General features: G+C 53.6%; 7 protein-coding genes across 7 annotated transcripts; 3 read left to right on the top strand and 4 right to left on the bottom strand.

Moving 5' to 3' along the window:
* Positions 1 to 292: 292 nt before the first annotated feature.
* W97_08726 (uncharacterized protein) lies at positions 293 to 2,051 on the top strand (the record flags this gene model as incomplete). Its single annotated transcript, XM_007786593.1, has 3 exons — positions 293 to 575; positions 635 to 1,554; positions 1,629 to 2,051. 3 exons carry the CDS (start codon positions 293 to 295, stop codon positions 2,049 to 2,051), a joined length of 1,626 nt encoding a protein of 541 aa, XP_007784783.1.
* Positions 2,052 to 2,344: 293 nt separating this feature from the next.
* W97_08725 (uncharacterized protein) lies at positions 2,345 to 3,808 on the bottom strand (the record flags this gene model as incomplete). Its single annotated transcript, XM_007786592.1, has 4 exons — positions 2,345 to 2,563; positions 2,646 to 3,440; positions 3,492 to 3,619; positions 3,688 to 3,808. 4 exons carry the CDS (start codon positions 3,806 to 3,808, stop codon positions 2,345 to 2,347), a joined length of 1,263 nt encoding a protein of 420 aa, XP_007784782.1.
* An 864-nt stretch (positions 3,809 to 4,672) lies between these two features.
* Positions 4,673 to 7,311, top strand: W97_08724 (uncharacterized protein; the record flags this gene model as incomplete). Its single annotated transcript, XM_007786591.1, has 2 exons — positions 4,673 to 4,839; positions 4,893 to 7,311. 2 exons carry the CDS (start codon positions 4,673 to 4,675, stop codon positions 7,309 to 7,311), a joined length of 2,586 nt encoding a protein of 861 aa, XP_007784781.1.
* A 561-nt stretch (positions 7,312 to 7,872) lies between these two features.
* Positions 7,873 to 8,748, bottom strand: W97_08723 (uncharacterized protein; the record flags this gene model as incomplete). The annotated part of the gene is made up of 1 exon (XM_007786590.1): positions 7,873 to 8,748. The coding sequence occupies one exon, from the start codon at positions 8,746 to 8,748 to the stop codon at positions 7,873 to 7,875; it is 876 nt and encodes a 291-aa protein (XP_007784780.1).
* A 2,393-nt stretch (positions 8,749 to 11,141) lies between these two features.
* On the top strand, positions 11,142 to 12,110 carry W97_08722 (uncharacterized protein; the record flags this gene model as incomplete). The annotated part of the gene is made up of 1 exon (XM_007786589.1): positions 11,142 to 12,110. The coding sequence occupies one exon, from the start codon at positions 11,142 to 11,144 to the stop codon at positions 12,108 to 12,110; it is 969 nt and encodes a 322-aa protein (XP_007784779.1).
* An 823-nt stretch (positions 12,111 to 12,933) lies between these two features.
* On the bottom strand, positions 12,934 to 13,153 carry W97_08721 (uncharacterized protein; the record flags this gene model as incomplete). The annotated part of the gene is made up of 2 exons (XM_007786588.1): positions 12,934 to 12,988; positions 13,050 to 13,153. The coding sequence occupies 2 exons, from the start codon at positions 13,151 to 13,153 to the stop codon at positions 12,934 to 12,936; spliced, it is 159 nt and encodes a 52-aa protein (XP_007784778.1).
* A 1,854-nt stretch (positions 13,154 to 15,007) lies between these two features.
* On the bottom strand, positions 15,008 to 16,631 carry W97_08720 (uncharacterized protein; the record flags this gene model as incomplete). Its single annotated transcript, XM_007786587.1, has 2 exons — positions 15,008 to 15,866; positions 15,919 to 16,631. The coding sequence occupies 2 exons, from the start codon at positions 16,629 to 16,631 to the stop codon at positions 15,008 to 15,010; spliced, it is 1,572 nt and encodes a 523-aa protein (XP_007784777.1).
* Positions 16,632 to 19,725: the final 3,094 nt, after the last annotated feature.

Here is a 19,725-nt window from a genome sequence, read left to right as displayed (position 1 = left end):
ATATGCCCCTGCTTTTCGATATCTTGGCAGCGGAGGTACCCCGCAAATCCGGGATTAACATCTGCACTCCAGCTAGCCGGCTGGGGATCTTCTAGTCAAAGCAACCGTGCTGCCTCGGCATCTCCATCCCAGTTACAGTCGTCATCTCAATATTTACTGTCTGCAGTACTGTTCCGAGCGTGGCAAGCGGCAGGACCGTCACAGCTAAACTCTTAAAATACTGCATAAATAGCTTTCAACAGCCTCTCAAAAATGGGCTCACGAGTCTTGATCTCCCTTCTCGTCTCCCAAGATGCGTTCCTGGCTCAGCGTGAACAGTTTTACCGCTCTAGTAGCACTCTGCAGTTTTCAAGTCAAGGCAGATGATGGTGCTTCTCCTACAGCCAGGTTAGACTCCGGGCCTATCGTGGGAACCACCACCGCGCTTCCTTCTGCAACCGCAGTTGTCAACAAGTTCCTTGGCGTGCCCTTCGCTGTTTCACCTCCGGAGCGATTCTCACCGCCGCAAAGAGCCCGGAGACACGGAGTTCTGAATACTACAGCGTGGAAGTCGGCATGTATCCAGCAGTTCAACTGTAAGCAAGATATTGTTCCGTTCAATACGCCATCAAGTATACTGACCGTCCGATCCAAGACCCTGAGGCAAGCCGGAACTTCACGATATCGACGTTCAACACCCCCGCTCCTGAGGAAAGCGAAGATTGTCTCTACTTGAATGTATATGCCCCAGCGGCTCCGGCACGAGGCGCTGGACGTGCAGTCATGGTCTGGATCTACGGTGGATCCCTGAGATTCGGAACTGCAGGACAACGAACATATGACGGCTCGTACTTCGCAGCATATGAGGACGTCATCGTGGTCACGGTTAACTACCGCACGAATGTCTTTGGGTTCCCCGCTTCCCCCGAGCTGCCTCTCATCGCCCGTAATCTGGGATTCCTCGATCAAAGGTTAGGCCTGGACTGGGTGCAACGTAATGCCAGAGCCTTCGGCGGAGACCCATCGCGGGTCACTATTTTCGGAGAGTCGGCTGGAGCTTTCTCTATCGACGCTCTACTCACAAGCTTTCCCAAGGGAAGCAAGCCACCCTTTCAAGCTGCTATACTCCAATCGGGGCAGTACAGCTACCGAACCACTCCTACAGTGAGCAGCTCGCCAGCATGGAACAATCTTACAGCAGCGCTCAATTGTACTGGACCAAGTGCCCTCGCCTGTGCAAGGGCTGCCCCCGCTAGTGTGATCAAGAACATTATAGAGCGAGGCGCTCTCCAGTTTGACCCCGTCCCTGACAATCTCACATTGGTGTCGCGACCCGCACAACGCCGCATCTCCGGAAACATTGCGGATGTGCCCGTCTTAAGCGGTACGACATCACAGGAGGGCCGTGTGTTCGTTGTTGGCCAGACCAACATCACCAACTATGTTCGAACAACGTTCCGCAGTGCTCCAGTAGCACTGCAGGACGCCATCCTCGCTGCGTACCCCGTGGGCGGCGAGTATCCAACAGGCTACGACGCCATCGCCCAGATATTCACCGAGTTTGTATTCCAATGCGTACGTCTCACCATCTCCCCAATTCCCCTTCATCTACCTCCCAGTCTCCGACCATCACACTAACATATCCTCAGCCCCAAGCCCTCTTCGCCAACGCCACAGCCGCCATCGGCATCCCAAGCTGGCGCTACTACTTCAACGCCACCTTCCCGAACCTGCAGCGCTTCCCTAATGCGGGTGTCTACCACGCCTCGGAGATCGCCATGGTCTTCCGCACCTACAACATGAGCACCGCGACCGCCGAGCAGGATGCCCTCGGCAAGTTCATGCAGGGCGTGTGGGCGCAGTTCGCCAAGAACCCGCATGGTGGACCGGGCTGGAATGCTGTGGGTACTGGTGATGAGTTCATTGGTGGAGCGGCCGATCTGGATCTTGGGGTAATTGGAGGTCAGGGGTGGGCCGGGGTGAAGGTTATTAGGGAGAGTGAGGTTGATGGTAGATGTGCGCTGTTTAGGCCGATTTATGAGGCTACTACTGGGCTCACGATTGGGGCTTGAGGGCGAGTAAGGAGGTATTGATGTTACGTGTAACGATCAGATAGAAGTCAGATGAAACTGTCAGCTGCACATCGCGTATTTATAAGTACAAGTGGCCAAAGCTGCAATTGAGACTTGTTTTGGTTGATTCGTGACTCCAGATCAAGCCCCCTAGTGAGCTCTCATATTAAGCTTGCCAACCATGCGCCAGAAACGCCTTTCCCCACGCCCCGTATCCCGAACTAAATGCCGCTGATGCACGCTCTGCCAAGTAAGTAACAAGCCCTTCAGTAACTAGATAAATCGGGCTACACCTATAACACCACCTTCCTCGCCTCACTCGGTCTACTCTCGCTCGGACAGTACGGACATTTGAACCGCGCGCCCTTGCTGATCCGATCCAGCGACTCTTTGGCGATGACATGGCCACAGGGCATCATCATGGGCGGATTTGCATCTGTAGCTTGCTCTTTGCTGACGGGACAGACGAAAATGGAGTGGAAGATGAGGTGGGGAGGTAGAGGTGTAGGTACCTAGAAATGACGTGTTAGCAGGATTGTACTGTGCGGAAGGAAGAGGACGATGAAAAAGGACGAAGATGGGTAAGGCACTTACTGGGAGTTCATGAACAGTAGTCCATTCCGTTCGCTTCTCTTTCATAATGTTTTGAAGTTTTACGAGGGTAGGTAGGGCTATCGCGCCCGCCGTGGCGGCGATATAGAGCGGCGAGTCTGCAGAAAGACCCAGCAGCGAGCAGAACTCCCGCGTGAAAGACGTGGCTACGTCCTCCCACGCGGAGTCAGTGTGGAAAGTGCGTCGATACGGCGAATCGGAGAGATTCTGGTGGAAGGCAAGAGCGCCCAGAAGCTGTTGTATCTCGCGGCCGTAGCGAGCCTGAAAAGGCGCAAAGTGCGTCTTGGCGTACTGCCATGCTTTTAGTGGACCGTTGCTGTCGTCTCCTGAAAAGCTGCTCTGCCCGTTGAGAGGCGCCACGCCGAGAAACAAGCAAACGAACTGCAGCCGGTGGAGCTCAAACTCCAAGTTGCTTCCTCTTGCCTCCAGTATCGCGCTGTGCCACCGCGCCCATACGATGGCGGGGCCAAGGTCATGGTGCTGGCGGAGCGAAGAAAGGATGTGGTACATCTCCCCGAACTGTCTCTGCAGGCTCTCAGACTTGAATGTGCCATCTGCGAAATCCTGCTCCCATCTAATTCCGTCTGACAAGCCGGATGAGGTATCCGGGATGGCTGCCGTGTGGGGAGGGTGGCTGTTCGCTTCTGCGATAAAGGTGCTTGCCACCCCGAACTGGCCTTCTCGCAGCAGATGCATCGCTATGGCGCGGTTGACGAGGGATGGGTGGGAGGAGAGCGCATCGTTCTCGGCGGTGGGAAAGGGTTTGTCTTTCGATGCCTGCGGAGCTTGTTAATGGATGCTGGCGCTGAGATCACAGGGCCGAAGTACCTTGGGGAGCGCTTTGCCATACTCGCTGAGTGCGGTGTGTATTTCCGAAAGGTCGGCTTTGACCCTGTCGAAGGACTTCTTGACGGGAGTTTGGAGGGTTGCTAGGGCTTTGCCGGCGGAGTCTGGGTCTGCGCAAAGCGGCCGGTGAGCTTCTGTCGCCTCGCAGATCTGGAGGAGCGGTGCTAGAGGAGCTTACTGGTTATTATGGCGTACCTCGCGTTCACCAAAAGGTCGATCGTCGCCTGCACATCGCCTATGGTCTTGTCCAGGCTTCCCCTTTGCTCAAGCTTCGCTTGCTCCTCAGATAGTGTCTCCATGGCTTCGGTTTGGAGTCAGGTCTCAGTAGCACGTTTCAAGGACAGAAGCCCCGGGATAGTTCTTGAACAGAGGTTGAGCTGTATGAAGCGACTGCTTGTACAGCCGCCGTAGTCACATGCGCCGCTTCCATGCTCACTATCAGGTCATGCTGGATGTTGAGGTTGGTGGTGGTGGTGGTGGTAGTGGTGGTAGTGGTAGTGGGGTGACGTCCCTCGGCACTACCGACTGTAGCGTGACAAGGTACTTGGGTACCTCCCTCTAAAATAGCCACTCGGTCTACTTTTTCGAGCATGTATGGTGTAGATGTAGAGGCATAACGGATTGTTTTATCAAGTAAACCCTTTATCCAACTTGCTGGCTCTAGCGTTGCTTCTATTTTAACAGTTGTTTGTATCACTACAAATTCTCTGGTCTAGTGGTAGTACTTGCTCGAGCATAATATACAAGACTAGAAGCAAGTGCTCAACGGCTTCTAGATAGTATATCAATTTAAGTCGAAGGGTACTTGCAGCGACTCAAGCACGTAGGCACACCTTGCGAAGTTGAAAGAATCTTGCCATGTCCCTTTCGCGCAGTCTGTCGCCGACATCCGCGAGAATGCAACACCGCGGCAGGACCTCGCATTGGGGTGTACGCTTTTACGCCGACAACACCGCAGCGGAGGCCCGTCCGGCAGAGTCGCTCCGTGTGCTGTGCCCAGCCTGTTGAGCCTGTTGATCGGACGAGGCATCTGCAGAGCTGGCCATCTGGTCTCTCTGCGCATGTCTGCACGCCGTCACCATGAGGAAAGCGCCGCAACACACACTGTTCGACAAGATCATCGGGAGGCCTGGTCGATAGTCTAGGCTGACGGAGGATAAAAAATGGCCAACACGGCGCGGAACGGCGTCAACGAGGGCGCAGAGCCCAGGCGGAGTACAGCTATTGAGCCATCCCAGGGAGGCCAGCCAAAGACAGCGTCCTCTTCGGATGAGCACGGGAAGCCTCGAAGCTATCAGCGCTTTGTCTTGACAGATCCTGTGGCTTTCAGGTATTTGCAGCTGAAACTCGACTCTAGTCTACTGCTGCTGACAGGACACGCAGATATCTCGAAGAAGACCCCTCCACTACCGTCCTTGCACGCCGCCGCTCCCTGCAAGGCTATGAATGCTATATCGTGGAGCAGTGGGCCTGCTCTCGCAGCCACCCAACCTTCGTCATAACCACCTTCACCGGCGACCCTTCGCATTCCGTAATCGTAAACGTCGTCAGCGTACCCACAGAGGAGGAAGCGTGGTCACCCGCACTTAAGGTGTACTTCAAGGCCTTGAACCAGTATCATGCAAAGAAGAGGGATACGCCGCTGGGTACACTGATGATCACAAACCTGAGTGGATTTCCGTCCAGCCTAACGGTCATTCCCGTACCCGGCGGCGATGTGAGGAAGTACCGTGAAGACTTCTTCGTCAACGAGAACTTGAAGAGGTTGGGCTGCTCAGGACGTGTGGGAATCCAGCTGGCGAAGCCAAGCGGAGCCACACAAGCAAAATTCCATCAGCTGTACCGGACGAGTGAGAAGATTGATTTTGCCAGTTCAGTTATCGAGCTTGTCAAGCTCTGTCAGATGGCGCTGATGCTGTTTGGAAAACTGGAAGTCGAGTATGCGGACGGGTTGCTCTGCGACGTTACGGAACAGTCAATCAACGACTGGTGGATCGAGCTCGGCTCGGAGCACTACAACATCGAGCCGCACGACGGGATACTTGGACCTACGACAGTCGCAGCTCTGCTGGGCATGCTTTTGGGCGCCCGGAATCGCCTCAATGCATATGGTGCGCCTGTATCCAAGGATGTGTTCGATATCGAAAGCACCAAGCGCGGCATTGCGTACTTCCAACGCGCTCAACGTATGACCAAATCTCGCCGACTCGATCGCCAAACACTCGAAAGACTTCATCGCTCCACTGCTAAAGCGGCCAACGGAGAGGAATGGGCGCTTCCTCGGGCTGTCAAGTCCACCATGGCCGAGCTGAGTGGCAAAGGCGGCGAGATGCTCATGGACGTTGTGGGTGCTCGAGGTAAAGCCGGTATAGCGGAAATCGAGACTACGGACATCGAGGTTTTCGTCGAGCTCTTATATGGCGAACGGTGCAAGTGGCTGTGGTATGGCAAGCCTAGAAAAACCGGGTCTGGCGACACATTCGACAAGCTGCCAACCGAGGAAGGCTTGGTGTTTCAGAAGGACGACCAGGGCGGTTACGCTTGGGCTGGAAGGAGAAAAGATTCGACTGCCGTGGGAACCCGTGAGGACTTTCTCTTACATCGAAGACAAATCTCAAACCAGCAAGGGCCGCCCGAAGCAGTCGAGAAAATCCAAGATCCCAAGAGGAAGCTCTTGAAGCGAGCAACAGGCAAAGTAGCCGCGTCCGGCCGTACGCTCAAGGACGCCGTTAACCTACGCGGTCACCAGCATAAGCACTCGAAAGATGACAATGCCTATGTTCCTGACAACGTGAAAAGGCCACTACCCCGACGGACCAGCACCGCTCCAAGCAGTCCGACTAGCCCACCTGTCGACCGCACTAGCTTCGAAGGCTCGGCTCATCGGTCGCCGACAAAGCGAAATGTTATCGCTGCACCTACCTTTACAAAGGTGTTCTCACAAACACCCACCGAGTCATATACGAACTTGCCTCCTGAGAAAACCGAGGACGACAGAACTGACAAGCAACCAGAGCGAAGAGGAGCCCTGGGTTCATCGCTTCGAGCTCTTTCCAACCCCTCTACCGCCAAGTCCTCTGTAGCTGGCTCTGTGTATCGCGGTGTCGATCTAGATGACCTGTTTGGCACGGCGGAAGAAACGTACCTACCACCAGTATCCCTTTTGCGCCGGACGCAAAGCATCACTGAGGGCATGCCACGCCACCTCAATAGCGTAGAGCTCGACCGCTGGCCCCGCCACCTCTCCTTCAGCGTTGCCGAGGACAGCGTCCTGACCTGGAACGATCGTCCGGGCGCCAATGACGAAGAAGACAACCACCCAACTGACCCAAAGAAACAGCTGATAATGGAGCTCTGCCTCGCCGAAGACGCTAAGCGCGCCGCTGCCAGCATGTCCCACGTCACTTCTAAGCTCGTCCCGTGGACACAGCGCCGCATCGACACTATCAGAGACCTGGACGCCCAAGCGGACCACAACCAGCAGGAGTTGGAAGACCTGTACTATCCGCTGTTGGACTCGTACAACAGTTTGTCTGAGGAATCGAAGGAGATTCTGGCGCGGGAGCGCAGCAGATTGCAGGCGGGTATCAAGGAGATCGAGACGTTGGGCTCGAAGCTGGAGTATGAGATTAATGTACTACGCTCCAAGGTCGAGGATGTGGAGACGGGGGTTGAGGAGCTGGGGAGGCAGGTTGGGTATATTGAAGGGAGGCTAAGGGAGGTGGATGGGGAGGGGGAAGGGAAGGGGTGGTGGAGGTGGGTGACTGGCGGGCTGGTTGGGATGATTGGGTTGGAGAAGTAGCGAGTGTTCTTATGCGCCAACAGTAACATCCGAAGGAAGCCTAAATGGAGGCAGAGCCTTCCTCTCTGCACTTTTGATGATACCCCTTTGCATCTCGGTATCCTAGTGTGTCGTGATAGTCATCCAATTTACTACGCGCTTGAGGCGGAGTTGAATCTCAAGCCAAGTCATGGGTTATGCTGCGCAGAGCGCTTTGTCGTAAGCGTACTTTTCGAACATCTCACCAACTTCAAGCTTGACAATCCCAAATTTGCAACCCCATGTTAGCTAGTAACGTGTCTTTGGAAAACCTTATATCAAACTCTGAGGCGCAGGCTTAAAGCCACCTTCCTCACGGTTGTTTCAGCTCAGTTGGACCCATTTGGGACAAAGCAACGCTTTGTATTTTTCTATTCTATAACTAAGCAAGAACGCCTTCGAAGCAACCCAATGCTATGCAGCCCCAACGCTAGCGAATGCATTTTTGGGGTCATCGTAGTATCGAGCGAATCGCAAGTCAAACCCCCAGCGCCTTCCTCCAAATCTCAGACCGAAGTCCTATCCCAATCAAGCGTCAATACTTCACGAATCCGACAGGCCCTCGTACAGATCGATGACTTCGTCAATCTCGAACATCAACTCACGGATAACATCCGTCCCCGTGTTTTCGATCTCGACGAAGGAGTCTGAGTCCTCGTCTGAGTCCTCGTCTGAGTCGACCTCTGTATAGTCCTCCAAGTCGTCCTCCGAGGATTCTCCGTTGCTTATCCCGTCAATACACTCCGGCGATGCAGTAAGATATTCCGCATAGACCGGGCCTTGTGGTTCAACTCTCGCTACGGCCTGCGGATGAGGGTCAACCGTCCCCCCAGCAAGGTCTTCGGGCCACATCGAGGCAACCAGTGCCGCGACGGGACCTCGGGAATGAGCTTGAAGAGCGGCGGGATGAGCGTTGACATTCGAAGCATATAACGCTTCGAACTGATTTCCGTGGCGACGGGTGTCGCGCACAGCTACTGCTCCGCCATCTTGAGTGGACTGCTGCATTCGGAATCTGGCACCAGGCATCCATGGCGAGGGCGGACCATCCGGCGACTCAGCAATCTCTTTCGGAAACCACCCCATACCGAATAGACATAGGGACAGTGACCCATCCTGCGGGATGGGTTTTCCTGACTTCGAGAACTTTGGGAGAGAAGGCTTAGTCGACAGTGCTTTGGAGCTGATGATCGTCCGGTCTGGCCCGTCTGCTGCACCTGAGATGCCCAGACCGTGGTATTGCTTCTTACTGTCGTCGTTTAGAGTTCTGTACGAGATGGCTTCTTCAGGCCGAGACAGTGGTCTGTCTATAGCAGCTTGGAGCGCTGCGGAGACATCGTCAACGAAAGTCTCGAAACGGACGCCCGTTTTGATGCTCTTGATGATGATAGGGAGGTTCATTCTTTCTCCTGTTGGCATAGCGATCTGCACAGATGCGAGCGGTGCTCTGCCCGGGCGACGTCGGGCGTAGAGTGAGCTCATCATTGCGTTCTCCACGATGCGCTTCGTATTGAGAGAAGGTTGATAGACTCAAGAGTTATTGGTTGCGAATAGAGACGGAATGCTTGAAAGAGTGTTCTACCGAAGAGTTTGGTATCAGCCGGAGTAGAACACCGGTTCAGCTACAGCTGGAGTGAAAAGAAGAGGAAAGCTCGCTCTTAAGTGGTTCCTGCTTCTCCCTCACCAAAAGCACAGCGCTGTGAGCATATAATTTCACCATTCGATGTTCGCTGGTGAGGGACCATACTGGTGAGGGACAACGTTGGTGGAGGACCTCGCTGATAGGCAACAATGTCGTTGTGTTGTAACATGCGAAGCATTGTATAGAAAGCGCTACAGTGTCGTTCCGGACAAAGCAGGCAAAAAGTTGTCCTACACTTTTCAGTGAACGGAGCATCCGCACTGCCATGCAGGTCGATACTCGACGTTTTTGGATTGGCTCAGCGCTGCAGTGTCTGTCGAAGCGCAAAGGTATGGAACTGTTATACAGAACCCAGTATCTGTGTTTGTGTCAGCGCGGTGCGTTCGACTTAAGCGGCAGACGGAATCGGGAGACTGAACGGACGAAGTCAGTTGAGCGCGTGTAAAACGTTTGTCCTGTAGGTACTAGGTTATCTCCTGGTTGTTGGATTATACGGCTGCGTAGACTTGAATACAACTGATGACATCCCATTTCCGCCACCCAAGCCGAACCGGCGCATGAGTGACCAAGGGCGTCGGGACAAGCGAAAACCTGCTGCGGCATGTTCTCCTTCTTTCTAATTTTGCGTCTCTTAGTCCTCGGGGGTTGGGAGACCAGAAGTATACATACCTATAGAGGCGCCGCCTCGCCGTTTGTGAGTCTTATACAGCCAATCACTGATAAAAGGCGGACAACGAGTTCTGGGATTAGAGCAAACCGTTCCAGATGGCCAGTCTTACACCGCCGGATATCTTCAAACCCAGAAGGTCAATTCTGAGAACCATCGTCATGCGGTAGCGGCTCACTACCGTCTCAGTCTTGCAACCTTTTTCATCTCCTTCTCACGCGCTCGCGGAACCATATCCTACAAGACTTGCCGACCTGCGTAGAATGCTTGCATGTGTATTTGGCATGTACGGCATAGCGTTCTTAGGTGCTGAGGGAGAGATGTATCGCTCCTTTTCCGTGAGATACTTCGTTTCCGAGGACCCAGAGTCCATGCCCGTCAGACCGCCTCCGTCGTACCATCGAAGCGGTAGCCGGTTCATGGAATGTTCATTCAGTCTAGAACAGGATCCCGGCGGCGTTCAGCGGGCCCCCGTTTAGAGCTCTTTTAATGGCTTCATGGACCCGCGCGCAGCAAGCTCTCGATAGTCATGAAGCTAAGCTTTTAGCTGCTGACGAGCGGATGTAACGCGAGAAACATGTATTTAAGATTAGTGTGCAGTATTTAGAACGAGTAAAACTTTTCGAGCGAGATGTATATCGAATAGATACTGGAAAAATACAATAGCGCCTAGTGTGAGGCGCAGGCAACAGGCATCTGTAAAATAGACAACGAGGAAGATGTTACTCTAAATCCACGGCCGGAATACCGTGATGAGATATGGCTCACAGGCACTATCGTTTCTCACTTGGGAGAAGCTAGGGCACAAGGTTGCTCCACAAAAGGATGTCCCATCGTCGCGGATGTGTTCATCCAAGCTATTGACGGATATTCATCTTAGTAGACACATCAATTTGCACATCCCTCGGCATAAAGAGACAAGAAATTGAGGTGACGCTCTGCTTGGTGGCTGACAGTCGTCTTGGCTGACACGGGAAGCCAAAAATAGGCATCCGGAACTTCCCGACTGCTCATTGAGACGAATCTACTCATCGAAGTCACTCGTACTCAATCAGTCGTATCCAAATATGTACCTCAGCCCTGCTGACGCCTGAACCGAACAGTTAGTGGCGCGTGCTTAGATCGCATGTCCCTTCTGTTCAGGGAGCCTCGCTAGCACGTGGTAGTATTATCACTTCGTATAAGTTCTACCTAGTGGTTGAATACTGTTGCATTTCCTCTCGATGAGCATCCCCAACTGCACTATGATTGGTAATACGAGACTCTTGTCGGTAGGTGTTATGGTACGAACACACTATATAAGTGTCGATGTGCCGTCGTCTTAGTCCCGTTTGTATACCTCAACGATACATTCGCTACTGATCTCCGTTTCCTACAGTCGGTCGCTATTCTGTTCAAGTTATACATTGTCCTCGATTGTTTACAGTCCGATATTGCACTCAATCTTTGATCTTGTCATTCACGTCCATATCCATTCCAAGATCTCTATTACCATCACTCAGGATGCGCGCACCCATCACACTCCTCTTCGCAGCATTGCTCGGCTCTGCCGCTGCTACCCAGTCATACACTCCGCTCTGGCCGACAGTAGGTGCTCCACATCCGACCGGTGGCTCGTCAACTGGAAGCACTTCTCTAGCGCCGAAGCCAACACAATCTACATCCCACCCACAACCGAAGCCTACAGGAACCGGGGACGATAAGCCTCCAGCAGGGAGCACGGAGACTCTGACTACCTACACCACCGTAACTACATGCCCGATCACGTACACGCAGACACGTAGCTCATCGATCCACATCACGACGAGCTTGACGACGAAGACACTCACCATCACATCCTGCAAAGCCAACTGCCATGGCCGACCCACCGACTCGCCGAAGCCACCCTTTCCCTCAAACTCAACTCAATCTTCCAAGCAGACCTGGGCCACAGGCACCGAGGCGCAGACCATCACTTCCGTCTACCCCACCACGATCACAAAGGCATACACAACCTTCGTCCCCTGCTCCACAGAAGTAGGCACATCCACGTCCGGCGGTAAAACAATCACGTACTACTCCTCTTGGGTAACCCCATCAAGATCCACAACCATCTACACCAGTCTCTGCACGACTACCTACACCCTCTCGCCTCATCCGCCAGCCGCCACGATCGGTGCCAGCAATCCCATCCTGACCGTTCCCGCTCCAACCATCTGCCCACCACCAACGACAGTCTACACAACCATCTACGTCACGCCGTCCGCGCCGCCCAGGGACTGCCAAAGCTGCTACGAGATCATCACTGCGACGATCAGCGGCACGAAAACAACTACGCTGACTATAACGCGCCATCCCGAGACCGAGAAGCCGGAGGAGCACAAGCCGACCGGCACAGATGGTTCGAGCAAGCCTAGGACAAGTGGGACGGGGAAGGGGACGTGGAGTTGGACCACGCTTAAGCCGACAGGTGTGGGGTATTATCACTGGTAGAGAAAGGGAGGAAAGAAGAAGTTGATGGGATGTAATTTCTAGATTTTAAACGACGCTCCTTTAGACTTAGAAGTGTATTGCGTGGGTGTTCGGTACGGAGGAGCTGCATCTTGTATAGGGTGACTGCTTCAATCTAATTTGGCGGTTCGAACGCGCTTTGTAGCATCGGTATTGGCTCACAGAGTCATAGGCTGAAGTATTCAGTAACTAGTCATTCATTCTATCTAGCATATGTGTCCACAGTAACGAGCTACTCTCGAACAAAGAGAATATAGATTTCTACATGAAGTGAAAGAAGCAAAGCTCGAAGCATGCAAAAATTACTCGTCCTTCTCTTCCTTGATAGACACAGGGATATGACGAACCCCTGTATCAGTTGTCATTTTTCTCAGTTGGAGAGCCCACCCCACTGGTGGGGACACCGCCCTCGAACCCAGGCCCGAGGGCTGGGGCTCTGCGCCTTCTAGTGCCGGACAGGATTGAAAGAAGTTGGCGATGGCGGCTTCATTCTCATCGATCCGCTGTTGCAGCTGGCTTGAGAGCTGCTGGAGCTGCTGGAGCTGTTGGCCAGTCTGCAGGACCGATTGCAGGAGCGACTGCAGAGTGGGGGGAGCGTTGAGAACGGAGGTGAAGCCGGAAGCCGGTGGTGCGGTGAAGGGAGTCGGAGGAATCGCGGAGTGGGCCTGGGGGGCCGCCAAGAAGGACGGAGAAGCCGAAGGGTTCGGTAAACCCATTAAGAGAGCCGAGGGTGTAGCAAAGAGGGGCGGTAAAGCGCGCTGGGGCTGATCCTGGGGTGGGGGTTGTTGCTGGTGCTGTGCATCCTTTAAGCGTTGTGCAGCACGCAAATGCTGCTCCCGTCGACGGCGGGTCCGGTCGGACTGGAGATGGCTAGATTAGCGTCCCGTAGCAAGGAGATGAGATGAACACGAGGATACATACTCCTCGTCCTCCACGTTCTTGATCTCTGCGCCCACGATCCCCTCCTTGTTTCTGGTCTTCTTCCCGTTTACCATGGCCGCCACGGCCGGCGCCACGCTCGTCATACTAGAATCATATCAGTATGCTTATAAATAAAAAGAGACGACAATACATACAGTGAATATGATGTTCTGCACTTGTGCGTTGAATGTTACCATTCTGATACTTGTTAGCACATATCCTGCATTCGATGCGATAACGAGTGGGTAAGCGGTAAGAGCGGTCCCCGGGAAAGACAGGTTGTGCGCAGATGAGGTATTGCGGAGAAGAGATGGTGAGGATGAGGGAAGGTGACAGTAAGAGGTCAGGAGGGCCAAGGCTGCGAATGCTGTGCTGAGATGTGACCAAGGAAGACTGACCGGAGGGTGATTGACGGAAGGGTGGCGACAACTGCATAAAGTCAGCTTCTCTGCTCGTTGAAAGACGTACGACCTCCATGGCACAGCGAGAAGGTTGAAATGGATATGGAGTTGAATGCGGTCGGGGTGCAGTCTGCTTCATACCACGAAGTAGCCTGTGGTGCGCCAGAGAGAGGACTAAACGTGCAGCTTGTAGGATGAGACGTGCGGTTGAGTCACCTTACTTGAGTGTACGGTTGCTGAGAGAGAGGAAAGGGAAGCAGAACATCTTTAAGACTTCTCACTTACTCAGACTCGGCCTCGGCCTCCGGAGGGCCTCCGTCGGCGCGGTGTGCCCATATTAAACCTCCACAACCAGCTGCATGGTCATCAATCAATCTGTCAGCCGTTCAAGATTGGATTGAGATGTGAAAACAGTAAGAAGAAGATGAAGGGCAAGGACACGAGTGGTATGCTGAAGTGAATGCGTTGGAGCAGATATCACAGAACCCTCGAAGCCGGAACATCCATGATGGCCTGGAGGAAGCTTTCAGTGGAATATATTGAACGGACCTGGACCGTACATGGATGTTGCAACAAGCTGTGAAGCACAACGTGGGATCTGTTGCGTGACGAAGACAAGGCCGTGGCCTATGTGGCATGAGAGCTGGACGCGAAGCCCACCACAAAATATGGGCTCATTCGTTAGACAATTCTCTGCGATCGATCAGCGCTTTACCATGCGAAGCCAGATCAAAAGCCTTACCGTGTGCAATATCTTCTAGAGACTTATATATTCCGACACCACTTCGATATCTTTAGGGAAATGTCACAACGTTTAGCCACAAGTCCTCACGTTGCGAAACGAGCCACGTCAGCCGCCGGCAGTGACTTGAACACATCCTACACCCATCATTGTGGTCCGAGAACCGCTCTCTAAGCCCGAAAAAGTACCCAAGTTACGTGACCAACTCGGCGCTTCGAAACTGAACGCCTCATCGACGAATATTGCGATTGCTTGAGCTGAAGAGCTCTGAGGACGGGACCATGAGCGCTTGAGGAGGGTGCGAGTAGACCCTCGCCACCTCACACACAAAAATGGAAGCATGAGAGACTGAAAGATTCAGCACTCGGCTTGCGGACCATAAGGGGGCGCAGGGGCCTGATTCAGGGTCGTCTGAGGTAGAAAAGGCTCAGATGGTGATAAAATCGATTAGGAGTCGAAGCTGAAGAAGTGTAGAGTGGATAAATCGAACCTGTCAACCCCAATGGTCTCCCCTGACAGCCGTAAGGCAGATGATAATGAATGCGTATAGATACACATGGCCCCTGTATTCGCGCCAGTGGTATCAATGCCGCCGCCCAACCTCCAGATTTTCCGCTCAAGGGAAACTGATTCCGCACGCTTCAAGATCCTCGAGCCATAGCCATAACGCCGCCAGAAGATGCTCACCATGCCACCGCACTACTACCAGATATACAGGTATATGAACGCCACCAAATGCATCCCTTTTCTGCCGCAAGCATTCCCATCCCACCGAAACGCCCTGATACATGCAACCAGGAATATTGCCCCGCGACTCACTTCGCGCCACTCCCCAGCTCCGCCTCCAAGTGCGCCCACTCCGGCACCTCCCTGACCCTTCCCCACATGAACTTCTCCAAGCGATTTGCCGCCTTCGCATACGGGGTACTCTCGCTATTATACTTCCTACAGTTATCAAACACGAGCTTCGCATCCCTCAAAAACTCCTCCGCCGTCTCATACTGGTCCTTCTCGAGCTTCTCCTCCATGGTGCTCAGATCCATCGGATTCGTAATGACGTCGTAGTAGTCCTGGACCTCGTCCTTGTTGACAGGCTGGATAAAGGGCCACGCGTTGCTGTTGTTCTGGAGGGAGTTGAGGAGGTGCAGCAGCTGGTTGTAGTTCGGGCCGTGGCGGGGCGCGCGGGCTAGCTCGTCCATAGAGGGGGACCAGCCGGAGGCCTTGATCGCGGGGATGGTGAGGGGGTCGATTGGATGGACGCCGTTTTTCCACTGTGAGGGCGGGGGGTGGACTTTGTAGGAGTTGGAGATTGCTTTTATCTTCTTGTCGACGCAGCATTTCTGCTTGGTGAGCATGCGCTGCGACTCGAGGTAGCGGATCTTGGGTACCATGCTGCATTGCATGATGGTGCCGCCTTCGTAGTCTTTGATGTAGCCCATCCAGCGCGGCTTGCTGAGGGTTATCTCTTTGGTGAAACCTTGCTTTTTGAAGTAGCCGATTGCGTAGTTGTCCGCGTAGGTGAGGAAGTGCATTACGTCGGAGGTTGCTTTGACGTAATCTTTGAGATGCGACATCAGATGTGCGCCGTAGCCTTTGACTTGTTGGTCCGAGGAGATGGCGCAGAAGACGATTTCGGCGAACTGACGACCTTTGAAGGGGCGGTAGGTTATGCCGCTGCGAGGGTGTCAGTTGGAATGAGCTTCCTGAAATCGGAGGTGATACATACCCAACGACTTCAAGCGGCTTCTTGACTATGGCCATGGATAAATGTGTCCGGTCATACACAAGCCGCGCAATGTAATCCTTCGGCATCTTCGGCAGCTGCTTCTGGAAGATACACTTCAGACCCGTGAGAATTATGATGCTCTCCCTGCTGCCATCGTTGTTGACCACCCTGAACTCGATCTCGCCATTGCGCTCTTCAATGACGGCGGGCTTCTCCTGCAGCTGTCCGATCGAGGCCTTCGAAACCTGTCTGGCATTCTCGGGGGAGTCGTCGGTCTGCTTTGGCCGTTTCGAGGGACTGGCGGCGTCGAGAGATTCGTCTGCCTTTCGCTTCACTGTGCTTCGGTTAGAGGGTCTTTTGCTTTTGCGCGCAGTCTCGATAGGAGGGCTGGGCGTCGGAGAAGACCGTTCAGGCTCGAACGGTGAAGCAAAAGAGAGTGTGCCCCTTGAGGAGGGTGAAGTAGACGAAATGTCCGCCGGAGGAGACGACCCGGGGGGGAACGAGGACAGCAAAGGCAGGTCGTCGAGCTCCGGAGACAAGACTTCAAGTGCGGTCGCCCCTCCTAACGGGGAGCTCCTGGTGCCTGTTCGCAAGCCTATGCGTCTCCCCCGGGTCGGTTGGACCTTTGACGGTGAAGAGCGCACGGCTACGGTAGAGCCGGTGCTGGAGGTGCTGGATGCGCTGGATGCGCCGGATGATGTGCTCCGAGCCATGGTGCCTGGAAGTGGCCTTCGAGGCGTACGAAAGGGAAATGCAACTCACCGTCTTCCTTCAGGATAGGAGCCATGGCGGTTTGTACTGCTGCTGACACTCAGCGCGGGCAGGCGCCAAACACACAACCTTGGAAGTCGACGCTTTCGGAAAGTGACGATGGGCGGATGCGGGAGCGCGGGAGCGAACGAGGCGGCTCAGTGCAAGCGGTGGCAGAAACAGGGGACGATCTGACACGTGCTTGGAATCTTTGCTGACATAAGCTTAACCTCCGCCAAAGGATAGCCTGTATCTTCCATCCCACCGCGAAAGGTCGAGCCTTCAACCGGCAGTCTCTCTACTCCTACAGAGCAGGCATCACTCCAGTGTTATCGTGCAGCCGTTATGATGCCTTAGAGCTGCTAAGCGATGTCTCATGGATACACATGCAGCGGTCGCGGTTCCAAACGGACTGTAGAGTCATTACCTCGCTCAGGGTGGTGTATATCAAGAAAGGCTACCCGCCCTCACTAGAGCATGGCTCAGGCCTTAGATAGGTGCTCAAGTATCTGCCACTATAGTTCAAATGCTTTCTCTTAGCTCTCTCTTTCCCTTCCCTTCTTCAACAGATCACTATCCTATTCTTGGGTCATCAACACGCTTGGAAAGGTATCTTTCCAACTCCCTCTTATTCTCTACTTCAACAAACCACTATCCATCTCTCAACTGCTGCTCGCAAAAGTCAACTCGTAGAAGATCCAGCTACTCTATCGCTCCATTCCCGCCAAGCCTTACGCGCAGCAGCTCCTGCAAGCACTCTACCACCGACCATTGCGCGCACCTTAAGCCAGACATTCTCTCCACCGTCATCGCCTACATCACTAGTAAGAGTTACTGAGTGTAGTCCTACTAAAAGCCGTGCTTTACGCGTGCGTTCTGCTATATTTGACTCCGACTCCGACGCAATGCCACCTTGTGCAGATTTATTACTGAAGCCGCTTGTATCGCTACATCCCCGCCGGCAGATATGCGAGACAACTCCAACGAGCACTCACGAACCAAATATCGCACACACCTCGGCACTTGGCCGAGCATCCGTAGGCCTGAGGGTGCAGATTCATGCCTGCCAAGCTACACGCAAGAGCGGCAACATTGGAACCTGCATTCTGCATCGGTGTTCCGGCGGAAAGAAAGGTTTAGGCTCGATGAGTATGATCTATAGCGCCGTATTGACTGATCATTGGAGCCTTGGAGTGAAGCCGTTGGCGGAGGCGGCAAAGTTGCCCTGGCATGATCGTCTTAGTTGACCATTATAGTAACCACTTCTCCCTCACCCTTGGTAGCTTCGAAGAAGAGCTTAACGGCGGTGGCGCGCCTAGTACGAAGGTATAGATCTACACCCACTCTAAGGACGCGTTCCGAGCGTCAGCGACGAAGAGGAAAACCCCTTTCTTAGCAAGAACATTAAGCTGCATGCTCTCAAGGCTAAGACTAGCATTATTGAGCGCTGTAAGAGCGCTAAGGAGCGGGTAGAGGAGATGGAGAAACAGCACGTAATAGTGAGAGCATGATACATACTTCGTGAGTCGATGCCAGCTCCTTTACACCCCTTATACACCTTATATTGTCTGCTAACACTCGTCCAGCCGCGGCAAATTTTTTTTACCTACCCCACCTCTCGGTCTGCCCTTTGATTCCTACAAAGCGTACTCTCCTAGAAGATCCATCCGGGTAGCTGCTCAAAGTCATCTTTCAGATCTAGCTATGTCATCGCTATATCATCCCCGCAGGCAGGTACGCTTACGCGCTCAACTGTCAAATCGCGCCTCCTATCCTCGAACGAGTCGTAGCGCCGTGACCGCTCGCATCCTCCAATTCAAGGAAAAAGCTCCGGTCGGCCTACAACCGCCCGCTCAAGGCCTCACCCCAGAGACAAGCAAGCCGAAACACTGATTTACCGCTGAACCTCCATCGGCAGTAGCAATGGCAACCCTGGGCATCTCCACTCCGCACAAGTGATACGGAAGCCCCATTTTCTCGACCAGGAGGTTGAAGGACGCACTGAGTGAGTGACCAGATCCACACCAAGAAGATAGTTGCATGCTTTATAGGTAGACTGAAGCAGCGTCCGGACTTAGAGCGCTACACTGCTTAACATCCCAATTGAACTACGTTGGATGATTCTCAACAATGTCTACATTAAACATAACGACGAAGTTCTATCAACCCACGCTTGTTGCAGGCAGATACGATACGAGGTCATCGATATGTTGTTCTGCGAGGATGCCTTCCACTTCCGTGTCGACCGATGGGGTGTCACGCAGCTTGGTGGTCCTCTTCCGGTAGAAGTGTTCTCGGGTTGCGTTGTAAGTAAGTCTCGGCTCTCCTGTACCCCTCATGACCTTGGACTGTCTACTAACACCTGACCAGCTGCGGCAAGAGAACCTTCCCCCGCTCCGATCCCCGATATCTGATCTGAGCCGTCAGCGACGATTCTGCCCGTCGCAAAGCCGGCGCATCATCCCGCCGCCCGTTCACCCGTTCGCTCGGTCGCATGGGAAGCAATACCCACGTCCCTATTCATGCGTCCATGTGCATTCGCCACCTCCCTCGAACCCCAGACCGCGGCGAAGCATAGTCACCGCCTCCCCCCGCCAGGCAGACAGGGCGGGGATGCGTACCATCTGCAGTCCCTAGGCGACAAGCTTCTCCCTCAGGCTCTCTTCCAAGTTCATACTCCAACCCATTGTCGGACTTAGTGGCGTAGATCGGGGTCTATAAAGACACGAAATCCCAGCTCAAGTATGGCCTAGGGAGGTCTCTTGGAAGAGAATTCCGGTACGGTATAAACCGCGGTGAGGCGGGTTAGCAGAAGGCAACATCCTATTATATATCTAGGTGAACACATAGTGTATACTAACCGTCCCTCACTTCAATCAATCAACTAGATAATCACAATCTTATCGTCCATTGCATTTCCAAACGTGATAGATTTGCATCAGCTGCGCTACAATATTGACAGAAACTTAGATGGACACAGCTTATCAACCTACTAGCGGAGTAGTAAAGTGTCTATGCCTTGATCGTTAACAAGACGCGAGGCAAGTGGCTTAGCGG

This window comes from Coniosporium apollinis (genome assembly GCF_000281105.1).
Source record: "Coniosporium apollinis CBS 100218 chromosome Unknown supercont1.61, whole genome shotgun sequence".
NCBI classification, from domain to species: domain Eukaryota; kingdom Fungi; phylum Ascomycota; class Dothideomycetes; genus Coniosporium; species Coniosporium apollinis.
The sequence above is the reverse complement of the archived record's forward strand: the minus strand, read 5'-3'. Positions and strand labels throughout refer to the sequence as shown.